This window comes from Ceratotherium simum, chromosome 4 (assembly GCF_057802395.1).
Source record: "Ceratotherium simum simum isolate JZ-2026a chromosome 4, ASM5780239v1, whole genome shotgun sequence".
Classification (NCBI taxonomy): Eukaryota; Metazoa; Chordata; class Mammalia; order Perissodactyla; family Rhinocerotidae; genus Ceratotherium; species Ceratotherium simum.
The window spans coordinates 69,024,928-69,051,584 of record NC_141903.1 but is presented as its reverse complement, the minus strand read 5'-3'; the positions used below and the strand labels follow the sequence as shown (position 1 = coordinate 69,051,584).

General features: G+C 36.1%; 1 protein-coding gene across 2 annotated transcripts in view; it reads right to left on the bottom strand.

The window, feature by feature from the left end:
* ST8SIA4 (ST8 alpha-N-acetyl-neuraminide alpha-2,8-sialyltransferase 4) overlaps positions 1-26,207 on the bottom strand; it is a 103,133-nt gene extending 76,926 nt beyond the window's left edge. The window contains exons 1-3 of one of the 2 annotated variants that reach the window (XM_087429995.1): positions 25,836-26,207; positions 19,214-19,345; positions 10,128-10,385 (exon numbers count right to left, since the gene is read on the bottom strand). In XM_087429995.1, the coding sequence (XP_087286121.1) occupies positions 10,128-10,385; positions 19,214-19,345; positions 25,836-26,080 (635 nt within the window). In that variant the 5' untranslated portion in view covers positions 26,081-26,207. Of the gene's footprint in view, positions 1-10,127; positions 10,386-19,213; positions 19,346-25,680 lie in introns of both variants that reach the window. The other variant, XM_004420343.3, reaches the window with a different exon arrangement.
* Between the last annotated feature and the right edge of the window lie 450 nt (positions 26,208-26,657).

Genomic DNA, 26,657 nt, shown 5'->3' with positions numbered 1-26,657 from the left:
TTTTGAAAATCTGAAGGACTCATCCACTGCCCATTTGTTAATGCTCGTTTGATGTCAGGAAAGGACAATCTCTACAGCTTTACGTTAATGTGAATCATACCATCCAAGCTTGCTTTATCATCTTACTCTCTCCTATGACTTGGATTTCATCACATTTTGCCTCCTCTAGTGTCTTTCTTATTGGGTGCCCTTTCTCTTTCTTATCTTTGATTTATTTATCATCATGATTCTTCCATCTGCAAATATGCTCCTGATTCTATACCTCTAAGTATGTTCCTCTCCTGCTTATAACAACAACATCAAAATTCCAACAGGAACAAACAAATAAACCAACAAACCAACAAATTCTAAGCAACTTTCTTGGACTACAGGATGCCATGTAAATCCATAATGATCCTTTATTATTTAAGCTCAATGTATCTTGCCACTGCCTCTTCCGCATTGTTCCCCATTATGAATCTAATAGTAGAGTAGTTCCAAACTCTGTCTTATCCTAAGACCATGGAAAGCATTTGTCTTTGTGCTCACTGGTCTCTTTGCCTTAGATTCCTCTTTTCCATGTGTTGAATGACTAATCACCCAGATGTATGATGATCTACTTCTTTTTTGTTGTGTGTTATAAAACACTTTTATACTTAAAACAATTGCTCACATTTGGTAGGTTCTTAGAACTGGAAATGGTGACTACAGGAATATGCTATTTTTAAGGCTTGGTAGATATTATCAACCTGATTTTTGGAAAAGTTGTATCAATTTACATTTATGAAAGCATTTCATGGGAGTGCCAATATCAAAACAACTTTGCACTAAGTATTAAGAATCATAAAAATCCTTGCTAGAGTGATAGATGAGAAACTGTATCTGTTTATAATGATACATTTTTAGAAAATGGAATAAGCATTTTAAAACTATGTTTTAAAATTTAAAACAGTTCATCATTGTCATTTCTTTTAAAAAAATTATCTCTTGTATCCAATTATCTTTTTATCCAAGGAGTGACATGATTGCAAGAAAAAGTTAGAACCTTACCTCACATCACAATCCATAACAAATTCCATATTTAGTTTTAAGTTAAATTTTAAAAATAATAAATAATTAGAATAAAATGGAAATTCTGATTTCTATTCAGAACATGAATTTTTTGATTAAAATCAATAGAAACAACAAGGATAGTTTTATAAAACTATAAAATTTCATAGATCAAAAGTATGACTTAGGGGCCAGCCTGGTGGCGTAGTGGTTAGGTTTGCGTGCTCTGCCTCAGTGGCCCGGGGTTTGCAGGTTCGAATCCTGGGCACGGACCTGCACACCACTTACCAAGCCATGTTGTGGCAGGCGTCCCACGTATAAAGGAGAGGAAGATGGGCACAGATGTTAGCCCAGGGCCAATCTTCCTCAGCAAAAAGAGGAGGATTGGCAACAGATGTTAGCTCAGGGCTAATCTTCCTCACGCACACATACAAATATCATATACACAATGTTGCTATCTCCAACATATAAAGTGGTTATTTTAATCAATAAGAATTAAAAAAAAAAATCCTTCTAATGCCCTGGACTTGGCTCCCTACCAGAAACTTAGTTGTTTGCAGTTAAAACATTTGAGTTAAGGACAAATATATTTGCTGTGAGAGTGGAGGTGAAGAATTAAGGCCATTTTTGTGAATGTAGAGAAGCAGGCATATTTTTTCTCTTCTGAAAAGAGTCTATTTTGCTATAAAAGAATTAGCATTCACAGAAGGTCAAGAGGAAGATTTAAAGTTTGCCGTAAATTATCCACCAGTGGAGAATCAAAAATTGATTGAGTTATAAAAGTGCTTTGTATCAGTCAAGGCAAGTCAATTCCTCCATCTTTTTCTTTTGTGAAACATATCATTCCTTCTCTTAGGAAGCTAGATCATCATAAAGTAAAACATTTTTATCTTATTACTTTAGATTCCTGAGGAAATACACATCTTCACTACAATTACTCCTAATTTTATGTACTCAGATTTTATAGACACTTCTATCTATTTGAGCAGTGTCTCTGTGTCTTTGGATTTCATATTACCTAATAATTTATTCATTGTCAACTATATACATATTTGATAAATTCAATAAATTTGGGGAAAGTTTGTCTGTTTATATCAGACAATGAGAATTTGCGTTTCTAGTCAATAGCTGTGGCTATTAGGGAATGCAGTGACAAATTTAATTTTCAACTACAACATTTAACTCAAATAAGATATGTTTTAATATCATTCATCAGTAGTTTAGCTTTACAGTTTATGTATTTCTTTACTATACTATTTCCCATCTGATACTTAGAAAAACACTTTGAAACGACAAGCCTATTATTATTATTATCACTGGACAGTGGAAATGACGATGTTTAGAACTCTAAGATATTTGTCTAATATTACTTTTCTAATAATTGTCAGGAACCCAGCTTTTTTGATCCCCAATATCTAGGATGTTTCTCTACTCTTCTTCATAGTTCTGTATTTTCTTTTTAATTGTTAGGATTTCAATGATCTTTACTTATATATGACTCCTTTTACATACTAACTTCAGAATTCAGTGTTGTATAAATTCTAAGACAACAAGACATAAACACAAACCAAATTTTTCTCAAATCTTACATTAATTCTTTCACTCAGTCAATAAATAGCATATACTTCACTGTATCAATTTTGGTGCTAGATCCTAAAGATACAGGCTAAATAAATCAGACATGTTGGAAAGTTCCAGCATGCCTAGATCTTATTGTCTAGGAGTGTTGAAATGTCCAGCATGTCTCAAACCTTAATGCACATAAGAATCATTTGACCATTGTGATCAAATGCACATTCTGACTTAGCAGGTCTGATGCAAGTTCTGAGATTCTGTAGTTCTAACAAGCTTCCAGGTGATAGCAATGCTGGTAGCTCAGAACCACAATTTGAGTGGCAAAGATTTGCTTACACAAATATGTAAATATTTAAGTGGATATTTTAATTGATCTCTCATTACTGTTCTTAAATTTTTAGGGAAAAAAATATGAACCAAGAGGAAATTAGGAGGGAATTGGTCAAACATGGCAGGAACTGATAATGTTGGTTAACAAAGTAAAAAAGAAGGAAAGAGAAGAAAGTGGTCTAGGCTAGAGGGAAAATGAGGATAATATAGAATGGAAAAAAGGGAGGTATAAAGAAAAAAATAAATAAGCAAAATTAAATTTTAAATTCCAACTAGCCAGAACGGAACAGTGTTTTGTCACTCTTAGTTAACCATTTCTGAATCGCTCAAGTCATATTCACTACTTCTAGTATCTCTGTTTAAGCACAATGAGAAGTGGCATTTGACGGTCAAAAAATAGCTGACAATTGCAACTGTTAATTAACCCCTCCCCCAGAGTTCTCCATATAACATCAAAAACAGGACAGTGCGGGACCAGGTTTACTTGTTATCAGGCTGGACACAGTCTCTCTTCTCTGGAAAAGCAGTGCTAACAGGCTGCCTGACATTTCCCACAATCCCTGGATAGCCCAGAGAACAGAACGAATGCACCATCAGTTTCCCACACCAAGGTGAGGGAAGAGAAGAAGAGGGAAGATGGAATGAGGATTTGTTTCCACCATCTCTCAGCATCAATATTAGGAAATATATGAATATAGTTTTGTTCTCATTAGAAAATCACTGTTGTTAAGCTTGTGAAATTCTTGAGGATAGACAGTACAAATATTAGAATGTGCTTTTTTGTAAATACACATGTTCAAAAATTATCTGAAAAATTTGAAAAAACTGTAGGAAACTTTAAAAGCACTTTAAATACTGTTTTGCAAAATCCAAAACAATTTTCACCATTAAATAGCAGTATTCTTTAATGTAAGATATACACTGTTACAATAATTTTACATCTTCATAAAGTAAAAAAAAAATAACCCAAGAAAGACTTCAAAAGAACTTTTAAACAGATCGCATAAAGGTAGCTTTCTACCTCTACCTGTTTTCCTCTGCCTATGGTGATATATAAATGATTTAAGTTGTCTTCTAAACTTAATTTCTTGAAATTTTACAGCATACTTTTGGATAAGTAAGTATATGTGGGCTAAAATTAGGGCAGAGATTTTGTAGAGGCAATTCTTTCACTCTGTGGGCTCTGTGAGTAGGTAAGTTGTAACACTCTAGGTAGAGAAAAATAGTTTGTACAATAATCTCAGTTTCTAAATCGGAAAAGTAATGTATAGAAAGGCATATGACTTCATCCACTATCACCTACGATGGACTCTGCTTGGACCCTCGGGCTCTACATTGAGCAATGGTTTTCCTGTGCTACGTTGATTCTCTCTCGCTGATATTTAGCCTATGTCAGGCCATCCAAATATAAAATGTAAAATTAATATCAATAGAATAATTTCTCTCATGTTTACCAGTTTTTTAACTTAATTATGAAACTTCTAGCATTATCTTTATTCTTCTTTATGTGACATTAAACAGAATTATTCAAGTTAAATTTGGCTCAGAGATGGTACTATTTGGAATATCCCATAAACTGTATGTGAAGTCTAAAAGTGGGTCCAACCATCCTAAAATCCAGCTATAGCAGAAATTACCATGCTCTTTAAACTGAGTTGAATATCATTCCAGACCTTGTAAAGGCAACTGAGTCTATTGGGGGTTTAGCTAATTCTGTAAGGTGTGCAGCTGTTTGGTGTGTTTTGGTTAGCGTATGGCAGGCTGTCAGACAGTTCGTGGTACTATACTAATACCTTTTTAGTATATCTTCTTAAAACAATACATTTTAAGAAGATATACTAAAGATATCTAAAGATTAGTTATCTGTCTAGAGTTACTCTGAGATATTTCAAAGACTTCAGGTAAATTCTGAGTTTGAACAGTCTCATTCAGTACTGAAAGCAGTTATTTTGTAAATTATTCTGCATAATTTGAAATAATAGAGCTGACCATAGACAAATATTTTAAATTTATCATGTGCCTTCAGAGACTTCTTGTTTCAGTGATTATTCCTGACCCACACATCCCCCGGCCTCACTTCAGGAAGGATTGTAGAAATATTATTTCTATAATTGTACTCTACTAATGACTCGCCCATCGTTGGCACCCGTAAAGGTTTGTTGTATGAATAAAGGTTTGTTGTATTAATAAACTAATGTAATAAGTTATTGAGAGAACAATTTAATTTTTACATTTTAACAGATTATTTTCATTTTAAATGGCCATAAGAATAATACCAAACAAATATGTTTCAGTGGGTAGAACTGTAGTTAATGTGGCACCTGATGAGAAAAGAACGTTAGGGAATTATTTGTGGAGGCCTCTAAATTCACTGGTCCTATAAGTACTGGTACGAAGGAGTGTTTCATAATTTTAAAATCACATATATTTTTCCTTCTATCTGTCTATACATACCACTACAATTGATGTTATAAGTGTAACATTAGTCAACTGAATATCTGGAATGTCTTTTTATTAGTTAATAAAACAACGCTATTGTTAGGCCTAAAATTGCACTGCTCTTTACTTAAAAACACCATAGACATAGATGTTATTTGAAGAAAAGAAGAGCTTATCCCAGAGAGGAAAAAGAGAGTGTTAGAAATAAAATCATATACCCTGCAGAACATTCTTTTGTAAAGATCCTGGCCTATGCCTACTCTATGGATGCAGAAGCACATAAAGGTAAGTCATAGTTTCCTCTAGTTTCAAGGTAGCACATCCAGAGAATTCAAAACACCTATCAATATCTGAAGAAGGAGGTCTAACGGGTAATACTAAAATAATATTTCCTCTCCTGTCATTTGTGACAATATGGATGGAAGTTGAGGGCATTATGTTAAGTGAAAAAAGTCAGGCAGAGAAAGACAAAATACTGCATAATCTCACTTATATGTGGAATCTAAAAAAGCCAAATTCATAGAAACAGAGAGTAGAATGGTAGTTACCAGGGGGTAGGGGTGAGGGAAATGGGGAGATGTCAGTCAAAGAGTACAAACTTCCAGTTAGAAGATGAATAAGTTCTGAGGATCTAATGCACAGCATTGTGATTATAGTTAACAATATCATATTATACACTTGAAAGTTGCTAAGAGAGTAGGGCTTAAATGTTCTTATCACAAAAAAGAAATGGTAATTCTGTGACCTGATGGAGGTGTTGGGTAACGCTATGGTGGTAATCATACTGCAGTATGTAAGTGCATCAAATCAATACATGGTATACTTTAAACTTGCATAATGTTATATGTCAATTACATCTCAATAAAGCTGGAAAAATAAAATATTTCCTTTTTTGCCTCCATTTTCTTTCCTTCTCAAGAAGGTGGAAGAAGATATATAACTGACACTTCACTGCCAGATTAAATTAGTTAAAATTTTGCTCATCTGGAGCCATATGACAACATCTTTAACATCACAAAAACTTTATCATCCTATATGAATCTTCCCTATCAGAGAGGATTGCCAGTCAAGAGAAGTAAGATATTTTCAACCTGAGTGAGTGATTGACCCCCTGTGTTTCTCTATCTTAGCCAAGCTTCCTTTCTTGCAACATGGCATTCACTAACTGGAGGATCACGTACTAGATGTCTTGAGGGTTGCGCATACAAAAAGCACTGATCAAGTGGACATAACTCTATTATTTGAATTATGATCTTACGCATTTTTTATTAAGAAATAAAATTATTTCTCTTGTTTATTTTCTGTTATTTATGTACATACGTACGTACATGAGACCTAGATTTTACAAATCAGTTCAATATTTAGTCAGTCATTAGGGAATCAAAATTAGGTTTTAATTGATTTTCCTATCATTATTAATTTTTTTTTTACTTTAAGCATCATGTAGTGATATTGATCAGAGCTCCTATTTTGTGTGATATCCCACTGATATCAGCATTTGATTTAATTGATTAATTGATGATACAAACAGCCACTGAGAGAGAATCTCTTGTAGAAGAGGAAATGCCAGCCAATGTGTGTGTGTGTGTCTGTATTTGGGTATAGCTACCATTATACGTGCAAACATACAACGTGGGCACTTTTCACAGGCTTATTTTCAAACATTTGTGTGGGATTTAAAAAATAACATTCTCCAAAATACACTTCACAGGACAATAATGTCATGTATATGTCCCCCTGCCCTCCTCCCCCAGTAGGAAACTGTTTGGAGCAAGAGATTCCTGTTTGCATGTAATAATGCCTTCCGGTACATCATTAAACAAAGGAACAGCATTTTATTTCTTTAAAGCCTTTGCAAAAAAATAAAGGTAAATTTAAAATTTAATTAACGTTGAATGAAGATTTTATCTAAAAATAACGCTTTGGTTTGTAAAGTTAGAGGTCAACTTGAAAGTAATATCTGGCTGAATCTGATCCTTGAGGAGTCACTGAACTAATTAGTACCCTCTGCAAGCAGACCAGGCATAATTTATCTCTCCCTTATCAAACTTACTATCTAATAGGAAAAGTGAGAAACAAACAAACAAACTGGGAACACAGGCTACATACGCAAACAACGACCAAAACTGTCTCTAGCTAAGCAGACACATATATGATACATCTCTGGGAAACTGAGAAATTTGAAAGATTCTAAAGATTGTTACCAAAATTTGCAACAATTTGATATGGATGGGAACCAATTAGATATGGATGGGAAAGTATTTCAAGGAATGAGGTTTTAATTGAGTTTTAAATCGAAAATCTTTCTTGATGTTCTTGAGTAGAAGAGACACATGTACAATAATGAAAGGTAACACACAATTGAGGAAGGAAATGGTATTTGGCACACAGATGATGAGCCAGAATGCCATGAGAAAGACAAGAAATTTGGTTTAATGATGTGTCATTGGAGACCCTTGTGTCCACGGGATTCAAAGGAATGAATTCCCTAACTAACTTTTATACAACAAAGACAGTTTTTCTGCAGAGATTATTTGTTTCTAATGATAAGTGGACTCTTGCTAAAGTTTTTCTTGGAAAATCAGAACCCAATCTTGGGCTACATTTCCCTAGTACATACTTTAATCTAGAAAATTCCAACCTCTATGTTTGGAAACTAGTAAAAATAGGGGGAAAAGAAAACAAAAATAATTATGGTGATAATTTTTACGGCTTCATTAAGATGCTTGTCTTCATTTTTTTATATACTTCTTGATAAGACCATAACACAACTATAAACTCATAGGATTGGTCCCTATTGTATTCTTGTTAAATAAGTTTTTTAAAATAATCATAGCTTAGAAAAGTATAGAGAACCTCCTGAAGTTCTATTCTTAAAAAGACTCTCCCATTTGCAAATGCTCAATCAGTAAGTGACTTGCAACAAGTAGACGAATAAGTTCTGGACATCTAATGCACAGCATAGTCATTACAGTCAACAATACTGTATTATAAACTTCAAAATTGCTAAAAGAATAGATCTTAATTGTTTTCACCACAAAAAAGAAGCAATAATTATGTGATCTGATAGAAGTGTTAGCTAACACTACAGTCAATTTCAGAGTCAGAGGTGGTGCCAAATCTAATGGATTATAGGGGCCCCAATGCTAAAGCTTAGAGGGACCTAGGAACCAGCAATTAGTCACATTTGGACCCTGTATTTCTCCAGTATTAATCAACTTTTAAAATTATCTTCTTTACATTGCAACAATTTCTATTATGCTCTAAAATATTTACTCCTTTATTTTACCTGCCCTGTGATTTTAGTCTCTTCAGAAATTCTAGAAGCCTTACTTTTTCTTCACAACTATACTTCCCACAGACTTTAGGGTTTGAAGCTCATTACTTCCACTTCCATTGTCATTCTCTCATCACATATTTCTACCTCCTCTTTGGATACAATTTTGTTTGTTATCTACAGATTGACAGGGTTTTTCTCTCAGTCTAATCAATTTAGGAGTTCAACTTTTTAAAGTCTCAACTGATGTTAAATCAATCTCTGACCCTGCATCCAATGGAGAAAAATTAAGATAATAAAGTAAAACATTTGTAGTTATATTCGTTGTTATGAATTATACTCACCTGATAGTGTTCTAGTATGATTTTTCATGGTTATTAGTGTTTTATGAAAAAGGTATTGCCTATTTATGATTAATACATATATAATTAATTATATTTATTTTTAAGACAATGTTTCAAAAAGATTTTTTCGAGATCTATACTTTCACAGGCTGGATTCCAGCACATCTTCAAGACTTCAGGTTATTTGACAACATGGCAAATCAGCATTCTTTCCTATCTATCTTTACATGGCACTATTTCGTTTTTAAATATACATGTTTCATTCAGTCAATAAATTTTTCTAAAAACTAAAACAAACCAAAAAGTCAATTCAGATATATGAATTGGGAATTAAAAACTGCGAATGTTTATGATGTCATCACAATCCCATTTCTACTGTTGTGTTTCTTTCAGTTAAAAGTTAACCAATCATATGACTCACCAAACATCTGTTGACCATCAATGAAAAACAAACAGATTTGTTTAATTATGTGAGAAAACTCAAAAACTAAAATATACGCACATACACAAATACCACATACAAAGAGTAGTGAAGGCAATTTGGCCCAAGATATCAAATATAAACTTGTTAAAATATGTTCTTAGAATCTGCTAAATAATTATCATTAAAAAAGTAAAATTAACTTACCTCTATTACATCATTGCATAGCAATGTTCATAATCTTTATGAATAAATAAATTAATACAATTTATGAATATAAAGAGAATTATGGATATAATTAATTAAGTGAATTTATTCATTCACTAATATAATTATTTACTTTTTATATTAGTGAATTAATAAATTAATATTAAAAAATGAATATAAAGAAGAAATATTGAGAGAAATAGTTTTCCTATGTGAGTATTAAATCTAATAAAATTGCCATTTGGCTAAAAAAAAAGATGGCATGAATCTTATTGCTACAATAAGATCACCATTTCTTTCAATAATACAATAATTTTTAATTTTATATTCCAGGTAAATGTAAATTTGTATATTACACAGAAAAAGATATCATAGATAAATATTTGTTTGAGCTTTCAATACTTCTTAATCTTAATGTTAGATTTAAACATTTCTGCCAGTTTTGAACTCCTAAGTGAAACATCTTTGAAGAAATTACAGTCTTCAACAACAGAAGAAAGCTCACCTTATTACAAAATTGTGACTGTCAATCTCTTTTCCACATTCACTATCTAGCAGAATGCCAGAATTTCCAACAACTGCACAGGTCTTAAATCTGCGATTTTTCATTGGTGAAACTTCAGGTAGGAGGCTATGCAGATCCTGAGAAATATTTAGTGTCCGGCGCCTGTCGAGCACATAGTGTATGACATCACCAGGCTTAAAACTGCTCTTGACTACTGAGACATCTCGCTCTGCGTCTAGGAAACGAAGAATGTTCTTCCTATATTTGAAATATAAGCAAAGTTTTCCATTAGTGACAGCATATCCAAGAACTAATGATATTACTTACAAAGTAATACATATGATAAAATGTAAATTGGTAAATTACTAATTTTAAATTTTCAGGCGGTAATTAAACCAACCAATTAAGTATATTCTATAGAAAATAGAATATATTTTTAAAAAATCATTTGCACATAGTTTCTCAATGATTTTGTATATAGATACAATATATATATCTATTTGTGGAGTGAAAAAAGTCCCCTATCTATCAAAATATATAGAAAAGTTAGTTTATTAAATAAAATATAATTGTCATGACTTGACTTTGCATAACTATATATTCTCCTAGTTTTAAATAATTTCTATAGTCATCTATTCTGTTTAATGTTGTCTAGTTAAGATGAAGAGAAATAACATGAAATTGTTTAGAATTATACTTTGGAAAACTCTATTAAAAGGATTGAACTTCCCAATAAGTTTATATACATTTATCCAAATTATGTGCATATTATAATTATTTGAAGAAGAGTTAAAACTATAGCATTACAGGGGCCGGCCCCACGGCATAGTGGTTAAGTTTGGATGCTAAGTTTGCATGCTCCGCTTAAGTGGCCCCCGGTTCACAGGTTCAGATCCCGGGCATGGACATACATACTGCTTATCAAGCCATGCTGTGGCAGGCATCCCACAAATAAAATAGAGAAAGATGGGCACAGATGTTAGCTCAGGGCCAATCTTCCTCAGCAAAAAGAGGAGGATTAGCAATGGATGTTAGCTCAGGGCAAATCTTCCTCATCAAAAAAACAAAACAAAACTATAGCACTACATGTATATGAAAGTTTTCTTCCAAACTCAAGAATCTAGGAAGTAAGATGGTTAATATTAGAGGAAAAGATGGACAGATAGAACACTGGACTATGCATGGCAGAGACAGCTAATTGTTCCTTAGTGTTCTTTCTTCCCTTCTTCCTTTAGTATTTGAATCTTCTAAGTTTTACTTGGGTACATGGATGTTCAGCTAGAACATTTCCAAGTTTCCAAACCTAAGTGTGGCTGTCAATCACGGTGATGTGACTTAGTTTTCTTAAATGGGAAAGATTGGATCATGCACATGACTATATGAGAGGAAAATAAACTTCCAACTTGTTTGACCCAATGTCTTTTAAGGTCTCCGTTTTATGAAAGCTTAGCCTATCCCACATCTAATAAAGAAACTGATAACAGATGTGAGATGCTACATATGCATACGAATATGCATATGCTAAGTTAGATGACGGAAAATGAGAAAATAGATATAGCTGGCTGGAAAGCTGGTGACCTTTGGCATGATATAGCAAAGCATCTGTTAAAACTGTTGCCTGTGATAATTTGGGAATCACACCCTATAGCTAATAAGGCTGTTTGCTTTTGGAGAATCAGTTAAAAAGTGTTTGTCATTTTATATTGGTTGCTCCTTTTAGCAAGGCACTAAAAGAGTCAAAGTCAGGCATGAAATAGCCAAGTTGCAAGCTGAGATGGAAGGGACTATCTCTGGCAATAGCCTGTAATCTAAACTGTGTGAGTCTAGTAATTGGGACCTCCCAAATGTTTCTCATACCCCAGTTAGCAAGAGATACAACTATAAATCAGAGCCATCCCAGCAGCAAGAGGGAAGTTGCATTCCCAACTAAATCTAGAGATTCAATTGACTTAAGAGCAGCTGTCCTTAAGTTGAGGGAAAGGAGGGATGGGGCAGAATAATTTGAGGAGAGTCAGAAGGCTGAAAAACTGTGTTCAGAAGAAATTGGTGGGTAGGGTTATTTATACCAGGAACTAACTACCAAGGAAATAGCCCAGGAGACTAGTAAGTTTTTGAGAGAATTATATTCCCCAAGAAACTATGAACCCAGCCTACAAAAGTCTGGGGTTGCTTGATCCTCAAGCTACCAAATATAGACTAGCTAGAAGGAATTGGAGAAAGCTCTCTTCTAGGTTGGAAGTTGGATATTATTTCCTGAAGTGCTTTTATTGCAAGCTTGTGTTTTCAGAGTGCTAAAAATAATGCCATTATTATAACATTCAAGATATGATAGACATATTTTTCTTCTAGTGCTTTTATTGTTTAAGCTCTATCACACAATTTGTAAATTTTATTACTGAGCACAAAATATGACCTTCTCCCATCTCCACCAAAAGGGCAATTCCTCAAATCACACTTACTAGCCAGAAGCATAACTAGCAAGGAGGGATGGAAAATAATTAAATCACATTTTTCCTTTTGTTTTCTTTATTTTAGTTTGCTTTCAAATAGGTACCAATTTAATGTGTGGTCTAATTAGAAAGCCAGGCGATTGAAACTTTATTTGGCCAGATTTTATACACAAGGGATATGTCCATCAGCTCTCTGAAAAAAAAATATTTTTTGATATTTTTTCTCAAATATTTGGAATATTAGGTTCATAAGGAGAGAAATTTGTACAGGAAAACCTGTATAAATGCCCTATGAATAAAATTTAAAAATTAATAGAAATACTATCAGATACCATAACAGTTCATCTTAACAAAAGTACAGATTATATGAGAAGAGAATTGTCAGTGAAATCAGCAACTATAGGGCAAATGAATTGCAGCAAACTGAGAAGTCTTTCATTAGTTAAGCATAATATGATTCTTCACAAAAGTTAACAACTAACACCAAGAGCAGCAATCCATAGAAATTTTTGTACCATACTTATTAACTACCATTTATTTGTTTGGTGACAAAAAAATAAAGTAATGCCTGACACCTGTATTTCAACAAAAATTTTTCATTTCCTGTGAAAATGACAAGGCTGCCTCTAAAATAAAGACTGCACGGATGTGGTCAAATCACCAAACTAGATAGTATTATCATTTTCCTTTGAGAAATTTAAATGGGTGGCTTTAGATATCTGAAGATGTAACTCACAAGTAGCAGCATGTTTGCAAGCATGACGTGAATAGATTAGAGGTCTAGATTTGAAAGAAGACTCTTTACCTTGAAAATCCCTTTACTGATGAAAAAGTTAACAGTTACGTGCTTGTCAACTGATTGCAAGAGGGGCTTTCCAATAATAGCACATTTGGAAAGTTAGCAGCAAAAATATTTTCAAGCATACGTCTTCTAAATTCCTGGGTATAATAGAACATCTTAAATTTACTCACTCAGAGAAAATTGATATAAAAAAGTGGACTATAAGTTCAGCCAACTCTCAAAAGATATAATAGCGTCTAACTCTTGGAAGAAAATAGCTTAATAAAATAAATAATTATTAAGTGCAGAGGATACTATTGTATGTGTTCTTCCAATGCTGTGTTAGAGACTCAACAGTAGTTTATTTATTTTTTAATGGCAGCAGTAAAAATAGTAAAAGCACTTTCTAAGACATAATTAAAAAATTCCAATTCATATAGATATCAAAATATAAAAATGAACGTCTGTTGGGCAAAACTCAGAATGATTGTTAGTGTAGTATTTGCTTTTTTAAACTGAAAGTGGGGGATGGGAAAGGAAACCTTGAATGTCTCTAGTGTGTTCTTTTATCTTATATTGAACCAAATTTTTAGTTTCTATTTTAGGGCTTAAATCTATGCAGGGAAAATTATCTGAGCCAAGATTCCTGTTGTTGGATGCAAGAAAGACTGATCAGAATTACTATGAATGAAGAATATTCTGACTTCAATGCTTAATAATTTTTTAGAAACAGTAAGAAAAGGTTAGTTTTTCTTTTTTCTCCCTAGCAGGCTGTAGGCATTTTTTAGATTATAGATGTAATGGACTATAAAAAGTTCTGGGGATTTGCTATGTCTAGCTGTTGTTCAGACTATAGAAAGAAGAAAACTAGTGCTTGAATATAATTAACTAAATGTCACTGGAAGCATGACAATCTTTTGTGCTTACAGGGAACTGAAACAACACTGAGTATCACCACGGAGAACATACATGCTTTTGCTCAGAAGATAACTGACGTAAATGAAAAGAGCAGGTTACACAAAATTACTTCAGAGTGAGAGAGAGAAAGAAAACTCAGTTTAACTTCTGGGTTCTAAAGAAACATGAATCAACAAAAGCTAATGTTTAATATGCATGCTGTGCCAGTACAAGTTTTCTTAATATGTGGTCAGGTTAGTACCAGATATTTAAAGCAGGGTTGTTACGTTTTCTGTGTGTGATTTAAACGAACAACAACAACAAAAAAGATTCCTTACTGGTCTTTAACTGTCATTTTGTGAGCATAGTATAACTTTTGAAACCCAATTTGATAAGCAAATGTAAATTCAGAAACTATTTTAATGATAAAGATAACTGAAAGAATTTGAAAATATGTTTCACTTTCAGTAAGACTAAAAAACTTAGTCATAAAGATTATTTTTTGTTAGGTAATGTTGACTTAAACTGAAAGGCCGGTTTAGACTGTTAAACTGACAGGAATAGATTCTATACAGAAACTTTTCAACCGAATTTTCAACTGAACTTCCCTTTCAACATCACTCAACACTTGAAATAGCAGCTGCAGAGTCCTGGAGAACTTATTTACTAAACATTGTTTTCACTTGTGAAATGTTAAATATAGCTAACCTATCACCAGGTGCCACTCTTTCTTCTCTGTAGGTTTCTTGTCAACAACAAGCATACGTGCTGTGACAACTAAAATCTAATCTAAATAACATTGCTGACTCCATCAGCAAGTATAGTAAGACAAATCTTATAGCTGGAAGGCATTGCAAGATGAGAAGCAAATTAGGTTATGATACATATATTAGGAATCAGTTTGTGCAAACTTTTGACTCCAGAAAAAAAATCACTGAATCAATTCAATTGTTGCTGATATTGCTTACTGAAAAGAAAAAAATGTTTAAGAAATGCCAAGTGTTTCATTATGCCTACAAAAAGCAGAGAGAACATACAGATTTTTTTTGTCTCAAGAGATTATTTCCATAAGGCAACAGGCCTCGAAGCTCTGAAAGAACAAAACCTGTAGCTTGTTAGAGTTTCTGAGCTTAGGGTCTTAGCTGTTATAGGATATTCCAGTATCAAAAGAAAAATCCTAAACACAACCAAATGAAAAGGCAAAATTGTCTCAAAATGCTTGAAGAAAAGCATTTTTTGTTTAATTTATGCCTCAGATGGCCATTTGATATTTGGACCAGCATTTGGTAACACTGGATGAATAATATCTTGTTTTATTATTTTAGAGCAAAAAAAAACTATGGTGTACTTCATAAAGATGCATTTTAATAGTATGCATTTTTAGTACTAAATATAGTCTTCTGTATAAGACTATATAGTCTGGCCTAGCTTTGAAGTTGACTCTGCCACTAACAAGGTGTGTGACCAAAACGTGCTCTACTGGTCACTTACTGAACAAAGTAAGTAGAAGAATTGTATGTGGACTTTTTTCTAAAGTAAATCAATGCATGCAGCAGCAAATTCTTTTTAACAGGTAAGCACATATAAATTTGCAATTACGTTTAGTTGACCTGCAAGCCTTATCAATTCAAGAACTTTGATATATGTCGATACTAAGAGTTGAAAATATTTTTCCTGACTAATTATGATGTGCTTAATGTGTCCTGATGACCTTGTACTTTTCTATACTTCCAATTTGGTATTGTAATTGTTTAGGTTTCTATTTGACATACAAAAAATGAGAAAAAAAGAAGGAAAACAACCCAAAGAAGGGAAAAAAAGTCAAGTCACAAGTGTTAGACATGACCAAATAATCTCTCAGTACTATATTCACAGATTTACTCACAACATCTAATGCATCTCAAATGTGTCATTTCTTAGCTTTCAATAATAAAGAACAAACTACTACCAATAAAATGAAGCCTTTAACCAAACTTAGACAACTCCCAGAGGTACAGTTGCTTGATGAATATATATGAATCAATTCTTGATGTGCTTATGAAAGTAGCAGATTACATATAGGGCTGAGAGAATTAGTAATAAGAAAGAAAATCATGTCTACAAATGTAGGGAAAAACAATTTATCTTCAGTGACTGCTTCACATTTTAATGTAAATAGATAAATAATTTATTAGGAATGTCACAAGAGCATTATAAGTTTAATGAGATTTTTAAAATGAGAAAGATTTGTAAGCATGGTTCAATAATGTAAGATCAAAAATGATTAGTTATAATGTCTTAATCAAAAACTTCAAAGGAGAATTTTGAAAACACTTGTAAAATATGCCCATACCCACTCACAGACACAAAGTAATATGGTTCTTCATAAATGCTATAGATGTGGGAAAGAAACAAAGAATAATAATAACCCAATCTAATAATTGGATAATTATTAATATAATCTAATAATCCAAAATAATAATCCAAACTAATATTTTATGATCAGTTTCCAGTATGACAAGATAAACAGAAGCTAAGCTAACAATCAGATATTTTTGTATTCTAAATATTTTATTACAGGTGTCAAGCTGATTAATGCTCACTAGTCACTACTGCTATAGGCAATTATAATTCTTATGAACTGTTTGCACAATAATGGTTTTACAAATTATTATTTCCTTGTAAGGAAGTGACAACTTTGTGAGTATTATTCAATATTGGCTCACTGTTTTCTTGTTTACTTCTTTATATGCTAAGGAGAATGATGTGAAAAGAGTACTAACATTTCATATCATCAGCTGTTATAACTGAAAATAGGTCACCCTCAAAGATATGAATGCAATCGTCATTAATTGGTAAAGTTGCGATAATGAATTTCTTCGGTCAATTTGTGTTTAATATCCTTAGCTTGAATATCTTAAAAATAGCAAAACATACCTGTGTAGCTTCATGCACATCTACAGTATTAATTTTTGTATAGATACTAGGAACACATGGCCAGATATATTAATTAAACTATTGCCAGTTACTTATTTAATTTACTTATTAGACTTTATCTGATATGTTATTTAGGATGTCTAGATATATTAATTAAACTACACAATTTCTTATTTTACTTTCTTCCATTACTCTCCTTTACCTGATCTGTATAGCTTTCCCTAATTGGCTCTCTTCTTGCCAAATCATTCAATTTGAAAGTTCTCTTTCAAGACATCAAATATTTCCGTTTTTAGTCACACATATTTCTCTCCTCCCAATCTACCTCCAAGAAATATGAATCCTTACTCTGTTCTAAACTAAACTACACCTGTATTTATGACCCTGACTAGTCCCACATCCTGTAGCTTTTCCTCCTGATTATCTCATCTCTTATAGGGTTTCTAAATTCAAATGTGGTTATAGGGGTGTGAGATAGTGAGGAAGATTCTAGGTAGATGTTATGAGAGAAGGGAGCCCCAGATGTAAAAATCTCAAACTGGAGAGATCATGGCTAGTATTGGCTTCAGCCAACTAGTGCTCAGGAGAAATATAGGTACAGAGTTGTCAAATTTTTCAATTTCTCAAGAGTATATGAAAATCTGTACTTTTATGAGGAATCTCCTAATTTTTAATATTGCCTTTAAATGTTTTTTCTTAAGCAGTTGAAATAAATCTTGCTTGCTGACCACATTCCACCCAGAAAACACCAGTTTACAAACTCTATCATCAGACTCTCTACTCATCTCCTCTGCCTACAAATATACAAAGCTCCCCCTAAACCAAAACGCCACCAAACATATACCACATGACATTGCCATGGTTTGATTCCTGTTTCCCTTTCCAGTCACTACCAAAGCTTTAAACAAAATACTTTAACCATTCCTGCATTTCCCTGACACTCGTCTCTTTTTAATTTCCAGACGTTCTTTCAAGTATATTTCAACATGCAGTGAGTGCCTTTGCTGTAATACATTCTTACTCTAAAGATGAGCGTAGTACATTCTTCCTTCAAGCGGCTTATAATCTACATTATACATAGGTATGATCCACGAAGTGAGTAGGTAGAAACCCAGACAGACAGATCAAGAACTTATCCTCATAACCACTAACTTACTCTTATAAAATCTATGTGTTAATATCGAGTCATTTAATAATCAACATTCTGCCAGTATTAGAAAAATGCAATGATTTTATTATGTAAAGGATGGTTGTTCTCTTGAACTTTTAAAAATATTTCTGATTTACTGAAATGTTCTAATTTAAACATACCAACAAACACAGCAATGTAACTATAGAGAAAAATGATCTGCTTGCTTCCTCCGTAATTAGAAAGGTCTGGCCCTAATTTTCTTATTAGTAATAAGATTATATTTGAAGAAAATAAGATATAATGGATATATGTAGGCAATGAGTTTGATTTCAAGAGCTTATTTCAGCTGAAAATGCCAAAATCTTACAAAGAATAAACCAGTACTCTAAAAAGCCTTTTTTCTGATTTTTACCTATTTAGGATATAATTATTGAGACTTTTATTACAGGAGCTCACATAGAAATATCCATTCATAGAGTTAGTCAAATTCACTTATAACTGTCAGCAAAATAGGAGTTCACTAGGCTTTATTTTTATCTAGTGTGAGAAAACACAATATCAGTATGAAGACTTAATAGAGAAGTTAAAGATAATTGTCAAAATATATGTCCATCGTGAGTAATAGAGTAAAGTATGTTAAATATTATTATTCTATTGAATATTTAATTCGACTAGTATGAAGATGGTATATTCAAAACTCCCACATTCATCCTTAAATTTCTGACTGTGTAAAGATTTCAGTTTTATGGTTTCACATCCTTCAGTGAGCAACATCAAGTAGAGTTGGTTCACTCTTTTATTCAAGTATTCATACTTAAACTATAAATCAAGCATTCATTATAAGTTTGCCAAGCCCAACGTATTCGAGAACATGATGTGAAATTTATTATGCCTTTTTAAAGAAACTCACCTTATCTCCAGGACCAAAGAGGAATTGATCTTCCAACCTTCTACAGAGTGCTGGAAGATTGAAGAGCCAGCCTTTCGAATGATTTTATCAGAACTATTGACAAGTGATCGACTCAAACACAGTTCACCATCTCTGAAACAAAACAAAAATGCCAGCTTTGTGAAAGTAAGAAGCATTTTGTATAAGTAGCATAATAGATTTAGATTTAGATTACTGGTGACAAATTGTAGATACAACTTTTTCTAGATGTTAGAAAAAGAGGTATGACATGATGAAAGGTATTATAAGGATTAAGTGAGTATGATTTATCAGGACAATCATTTATACTTATTCTTTTTTAAATAAAACCATTTTCATGTAAAGAAAAGGCCTTTGTGGTATTTAAAGAAAAAAAAGTTCTCATCAAAGTTCTGTTCCTCTTAAGCCCCTCCCTCCCCGCTGAGTTTAGACAATAGAGACAGGATGTTTGGCCAATTCTCCTGCATCTGTATAATTGTGACTCCCAAGATTGTAATTTTATTTTCACAGAAGGCATATAGACATAATGGGAAAAGCTTTTGTTTTAGAGTAAGAAGACCTTGGAATATCAGTTGATCTGGGCATGTTGGTGATTCTATCACTTGCTAGCCTATACATCCTTGGACAGGACATATATTCTCTTTCTAGGTCACAGTGGCCTTCCCTTACCTTGAAAATTGCAATAACATTATCTAATATGCAATGACTTTGTGAGGATTAAGTAGGACTCTGTATGTGAAAGTAATTTATAAAGTACTATTGAAGTACTAATTTCTAAAATTACATTGAGTCGCAAAACATCTCAAGGAGACATTTTCCTGACAGTCATTGGTGGTGGGGAAACAAATATTGTAGTGAGGAGAAAATTCATTCAATAGCCATTATTACTGGTATTTTCTACTACATCGAAAAAATAAACTGTGCTACCCCCTCCAATCAATAGTGTCAGGCAAGTATACCATGTGGCATGGTAGCAGGGGTGCTGGTGGTAGTGATGATGGCGACAGATACCTACAATAACATTTATGCCATCAGGACATTTATAGCTGAACCAGTTCATTGTTCAATAGACTATTTTCTTGGTACTTTATAGATGTAAACCCAGACTCAGAAAAATCAAAAAGCCGTCTCTTTATGGCATAGCCTTTCAATATGTGCATTTATTTCTTTACATGTTACCTTTTAATTTTTTAGGATCTCAAAAACATAGTTAAAAAGTAACATGACTATTTGCTCAGTCACAAAGTCTAAATCTGTGTTTATTATGTAGGCAATCCTCTCCTACTATCAATGGAAACATGCCTGTGTAACAGCTGTTAGATGAATTCAGTAATTGGAGGCTTATAGTTTGGTATTTTCGTTTGCATTCTTTTTTAAACATGTTGTTGCAATATGAAGCAACTCAAATCATCATATTCAACTACTCCCTGTGAAATTTAGAACTCTAAATTCTAAAGAAGTTAATATTTTAAACCATCCTACTGATGAAAATGATACATTGTATGCCTATGCATGGCTAATGATAATCACTTTATAGAGGTCATTTAGGATGCAAGGAAACACAGAGTGCAATTTACTACTCAGTGGCCCGGAATTCACTTTTTATATTACATGTCTAATGATAATGACTACATATGAATGAAAATGTGGATATACATGGAAGTTAACCTTCACACTTTTTCAGATGTGCCTTTCAAAAAATGGGCACAAACCCTCACCATTTCTAGGAGTAGGGATCTTTCCAATCTTCATCTCGTTAATAACTGGACTGTCAAAATAATCTTTTTCTAACCACAGTCTGCTATGATGATGATTATTTTTACCACCAATAAACTTTTATATGAGAAGTAAACATATACACGGATTGGCATGTTTAAATCTCTGTGGAAGACTGCTTTACTGACACGTAGGTACAGATACATTTTTACACGGCAGAATGATAGCTATGATGTACTTAGTTATATGGAGCCTTTTCAGGATCTCTAAGATTTAAAAAAAAAAGGAGTTTAAAAGTTTAAATCAGTTTTATATTAATGAAATGCTACCATGTTACTCTATTCTGAACTATTGTCATTGAATTGGTGAAAAGCCAAATTTCTGACTTTTATCACTGGAAATAACTTTGAATTAAAATAACTACAACTAGTCACACTTCTTGAAGTCAATGGAATTCATGTGTGAGAAGGCCAGGCTTAGCACAATCTTAGGCTCCGGAGCAAATTTCTTTGTATAAAGTTAAATGGGTCCCAAGGGATTTTTCACTTGTGACCTTGGTGGTGTTCTGTCTTAGAAAAGGCTTTTCCTTCCTGTGAATGCAAGGCATGAAGGATGTTGCCACCCCCTACTAGTTTCTCATTCCAGATCAGACTAGATTGCCAAACAGCTGCACTGAAAACATTTCTTGCATAGGGCTGTATACAGGAAGATTCAATATGTACTGCTAAAGGGAAAATTACAAAACACAGCAAGGAAATAAGGCAGCATAAGCAATATATGTTATAAAGCATTCCTGCTTATATGGAGCTAAGAAAAACCCACTTAGATGGGCATCTATGCGATACCAGTGACAGAAACTAATGATTAGTTATGTTACTAGTCTTTACAAATATTTTTCTCTTTGAAATACGAGATGCTAGGCATCACTACAATTTGTTCTATCAGTTCTGCAGTACATAACAAATATGATTAATTTTGCTTCATAAAGTTAGGTCCCAAAGCCCTGCATTCAACCCCACTGAAAACTCTTCATAACTTGGCTTTGGAATGAATGTATTCCCTTTGAACTAGATTAAATTTCCTCCTTAATATAAGATTATAAAAGTCATTTAAAAGAAAAGAACTTGCCTCAAACTAAACCTGAACACAAACAGCAGGCAATTTTGTGTTTTCATTACCTAAGTTTAGTTTCATTAACAACTAAAAATACAGATGGGATGTACTACCTTAACTTACTTCTTATGGTTTTTAGTAGAATTCCAAAAGTAAATATGAAGTAAAGTGTAGAATCTGATTCACAAGAGTTTGCTCTACCCTGGAACAAACTGGAAGTAACTTTGCTGACAATGGTAATACTCTAAATCTGAATGCTTATCTCCACTGTCAATTCTATCATAAGTTTCAGAACTACTTCCGGTGGTCATTTAGTGAGGCAACCTAAAGTACACAAATTAACAAGGAGATCTCTAGATGAACGGAAAATAAATTAAAGTCTCATTTGTGGTCAAGCAGGAAAACGGTATGTGATAAATTTTAAGGAATAACAATCAAAACAAATGTTTGTATGATATTAAAGCTATGTTACAACTTTCAAATACATTATCTCATTAAATGAGCATACCCACATCTTTTTATCTGTAGGACCCTTAAGTGAAGACACTTCCAATTATACCCAAAGAGCACACACAGAGCCAGTAAAATCATGGGCCTACTGCGAGGCAAGTGCCCTTTTTCCATTAAGAAAAATATGTCAGTCAAGAATAGACCACATCATACCCCAATGCCCTTTGAGTTAAACTTTATTAACTAGTCATCAAACCAGGCAATTCATAGGTTTGCATGGAAGGGAATAGCAATTTTAAATGTCTAATAATTACTTGACCTATTCTCGAATAATCTCTCATAAAACACATGCTGCTGGTATTCCTCTGGAGATATGAGAATGTGGATGGCTGGTAGGGACGTGGTCTTGGTGTTCTCTCTTTTCCCTTCTGCGTGGAATGACTGCTCAGTATTGTATAAGAAGAGTAATGGTGCACAGACTCTAGGTGGGACTCCAGTTAAGAGGGGGGGAGGTCGAATAGCTAAAGAAACTGCCTGCCGATTGCAAAATGGTAGCAGGAAAGCTAAATATGAATCTAGGGGGATGTTCTAAGATACAAGGACTAGGGAAGGCCCTTAACTGAATCTACTGCCCACACGGAAGGCACGCAGTGCCCCCCAAAGGTCAGAGACTGCCTTTCTTACCTCACTTTTGATGATGGGCCTGGGCTCCAAACCGCTTCCCTAGTTGACTCATCTCAAAGCTAGCCCTTCCACGTGGCTTGGGTAGAAAGAGAGTCAATGATATGATTAGACCGTTTGATGAGTCAACTCCACCACAAGCACTATTTCGGAGTTGAAACGAAATCACGAACTAGTATCACAAGCTTTTCCACTGAACGTTTCATCTCGAGGGAAAAGGGACAGAGCGCTCAGGGGGACTAGCTGTCCTTCTCGCATTGCTCGGGGCAGCGTCCGTTCCACGGTCTCAGGGAAGAGTCGGCGAGGCCGCTGCAGCCAGGACGCTGCGGGGCACGAGCAGAAGCGCGACGCCGGCAGCCGGCTCTCTGCCTCGCCCCGCAGGGCTGTAATTGCGGGTTTTAATTAAACAGGAGGAGCCCGGTTGCCGGCTGAGCAGCAAAAATCTTTTTTTTTTTTTTTTTAAGGGAGCCTGATTCCTGCAATAAAGGCTTCCCTCTGTCTCATTCCTCCACCCTCGCTGCCACGTCTCGGGGAGGAGGGGACAGACCCGGTGCGCACCTCTCTTCCTGTTTGATTAACTCGGGCGCTCGCTCGCCCCACGCTCTCTCGGAGGAGCAGATTAGAAACCGCAGCTCAGCCCCACAAGGGTGCGAGCGAAACCCAGCCGGGCCAGCGCAACCGCCGCGCCCGCGCCCGCGCCGCCGCCTCTCCCTCGGCGCCCTGGGCAGCGCCCACCGGCCGGCGGCCTCCAGGAAAGGGCCACGGGAGGAATGTCGCCCGTGAATCGTGGAGCGTCCCGGGTCTTTTAATCCCCCCCGAGGGACGCGGGGTGCGCTCCTCCTTCCTGCCGGCGGTTTAGGGAGGCCCGGAGAGGGCGCCTGGGCAGCTTGCGGCGCCGCCTCTCGCTCGCCCCGCCCACTCCTGCTCTCCAGGGTCCCAGCCAAGGGCCCGAACCCTGAGTTCTGGCGGGCCTCGGCCGCTTTGTCTGGGCTCAGGCTCATCTTCGGAGCCCACCGGTAGAAAGGAACAAAGAGCCTCGACTCCCACGCCCCAGCCTCCGCCTCTCTCCCACGCGCCGGTTCATCACCTTCCTAAAGACCCCTTTGTCTGCCTGGGAAGCGCAGGTTTGGCGGAGATGCCCACACTCCTGCCCCAAGTCCTTCTTTTCTGACAATTGAGCTAGGCTGTGTTTTCAACCCACCCACTCCCTGTGTAAAGGACCTCATACAGTTTGGCTTTTTTCCCCCCAGAATAGACCATTTATAGATTTGGTGATGTATAACGAACATCAAGCCCATTCCTCATTAGCTTTTTCATTCTCTTCCAGTCCCTTTCGACTGTATTTCTGCTTAGTTTTCTATAATATAGCAATTCCTTCTGTCAGGCTAAGCCTGCGTCTTGCTCACTTCAACGCTCATTACTTAGGGAGGAGCACAAATATTAAGAAATGGAGTGCGTGAAGTTTGTGTGTGTGTGTGCGCGCGCGCGCGTTTTAGCAGTCCTATGCCACACACACACACACACTTCACACACACAGACGCAAGGGTTCTCTCTTCGTTTTAATAAACGTCAGGGAAAATAAAAAGCAGACGGTCATCTCTGTCAGTGTGGAGTTTCCAGTAGCGGACGCCTCCGGATGAGGGAGGATTTCCGAAACAGGACTTGGAACAGAGTTGACAACCAGGTTCACATTCTCAAAAAACGCTTCCAAGCTATGTAAGCAACACAAAGTTGCAGCCACCTCCTGAGTAAACTTCAAAGACACAGAGGCGAGGGGGAGGGAGGAAGGAAGTGTGATATTTAGAGAACTTACTGGGGCGGGGGGAGAGTCTGAACTCATCCAGACAAACTAAAGAGCCAGCAGAAATACAGTCTGTGTGAAGCGACAGCACCCAGCTTCTAAAATTGTAACCACGACGCCCATGCGTTTAACCCACGAAAGAGCGAATAAGGAAGTATCCTTGCTTGTACTGGAGTTTCTAATTCAAACTAAAATGCACAGATCTACCCGAAGCCTAAGGAGAGTAAAGAACAGAAGAGGCTCATTTCCTGCTTTCTGGGCTGTAACTTCAGCCTTCCAGGAAGCCAGCTTTCTCTAGCATCTCCATAGAGTGATAAGGCAGAGAAAGAAGGAAGGGCAACCAGATGGTGAATAAAGACAACTCGCTTGAGTTCTGCCCACGGATTTAAAGGACAAGGGCACACGTTCTTTGTTGACACTTCTGCAGTGACTTCTTTGGCGTGCAAGCCCCGGCGCCAACACAACTGTCACTACCACCGCACAGGGCAAGTTGAGCTCCTACTGAAAACACGCTGTAGAGAAGCACACACACCTCAACAACAGCCTTTGTTATTTAATTCATGAGACCAAACACACACAAGCTCATACCAACGCACGTACTATCCCAACCCTCACTGTACCGTCTATGTTCACATTTCATTTATGGCTTGACTTTTTGTCATATCCTGAAATGAAGCTTTGCATTTACCCGATGAGTTGCGTCTCCTGGTGCTCCTCACTTCTTGCTATTTCTTTTGTCTTATAAAAGATCAGGAGCAGACTTATCGTGCAGATCGTCCACCTCTTCCTAATGGAGCGCATCTTGGGTGCCCGGTAAAGTCCTGGTTGCCCCAGCTCCCTCACCTTCTCTTGATATAAAGGCTCCGTTTGGGGGAGATACAGTCGCGGGGGGAATTCTGTAAGATGCCGGGAGAGCGTGGTGCCGGGATCTCAGGAGCAGGTCGCGAGGGTCCTCTGCGGCCGAGCTCCCGCTGGTCCTCAGGCGCTCCCCAGCACTGTCCCTCGCCGTTCGCGCCAGCCCTGCCCGGGACGCTCCGCGCCGCCTCCCTGGGGCTCAGGTTTCTTTTCGGATGAGACACCTTGTGCATTGGAGGTGGCGGCAGCTTCTGCAGCTGGGTTGGGGGCGTCACTGGTCCTTCCCTTTTTCTAGCAGGGAAATGATGAGCAAAACCAGCCAATCACCGGACTGAGGAGGCGGAGGCTGCTGTTGCCTCGCGTTGCTGGCGGCTGCTTGGAGAGGAACGTCGCCGGCGCTGCCTGCGCTGTGCCGAGAGAGGAAGCTTACAAGCTCACAAGCTCACAGTCACACACACACACTCGCACGCACCAGCGCTTGCACACCCTGGGGAGGGAGAGCGCAGCGCGCTAGGAGGAAGTCAGGTCGCCCTCCCTGGACACCAAGGCGTCAGCTTTCTGTCCAGGGGAGCGCCGAGGTTGTCCGCATCAGCGTGGAGAGGGCATCTCAACTGGGGACAGATTAGAGACGCGTCCTGCTCGAGAGATGCTTCAGTTAGAGCTGGGGGTGTGTTACAAGACGGGTAGCTTCTTCCAAGCGCTTTGGTCAACATACACACACATACACACATGCAAGCACAAACAGGTACACACGCGCAGATGTGTATGCCCGCCCTCCCAAGTAGAGAATATGGGGAGGGAGGTGGAAGG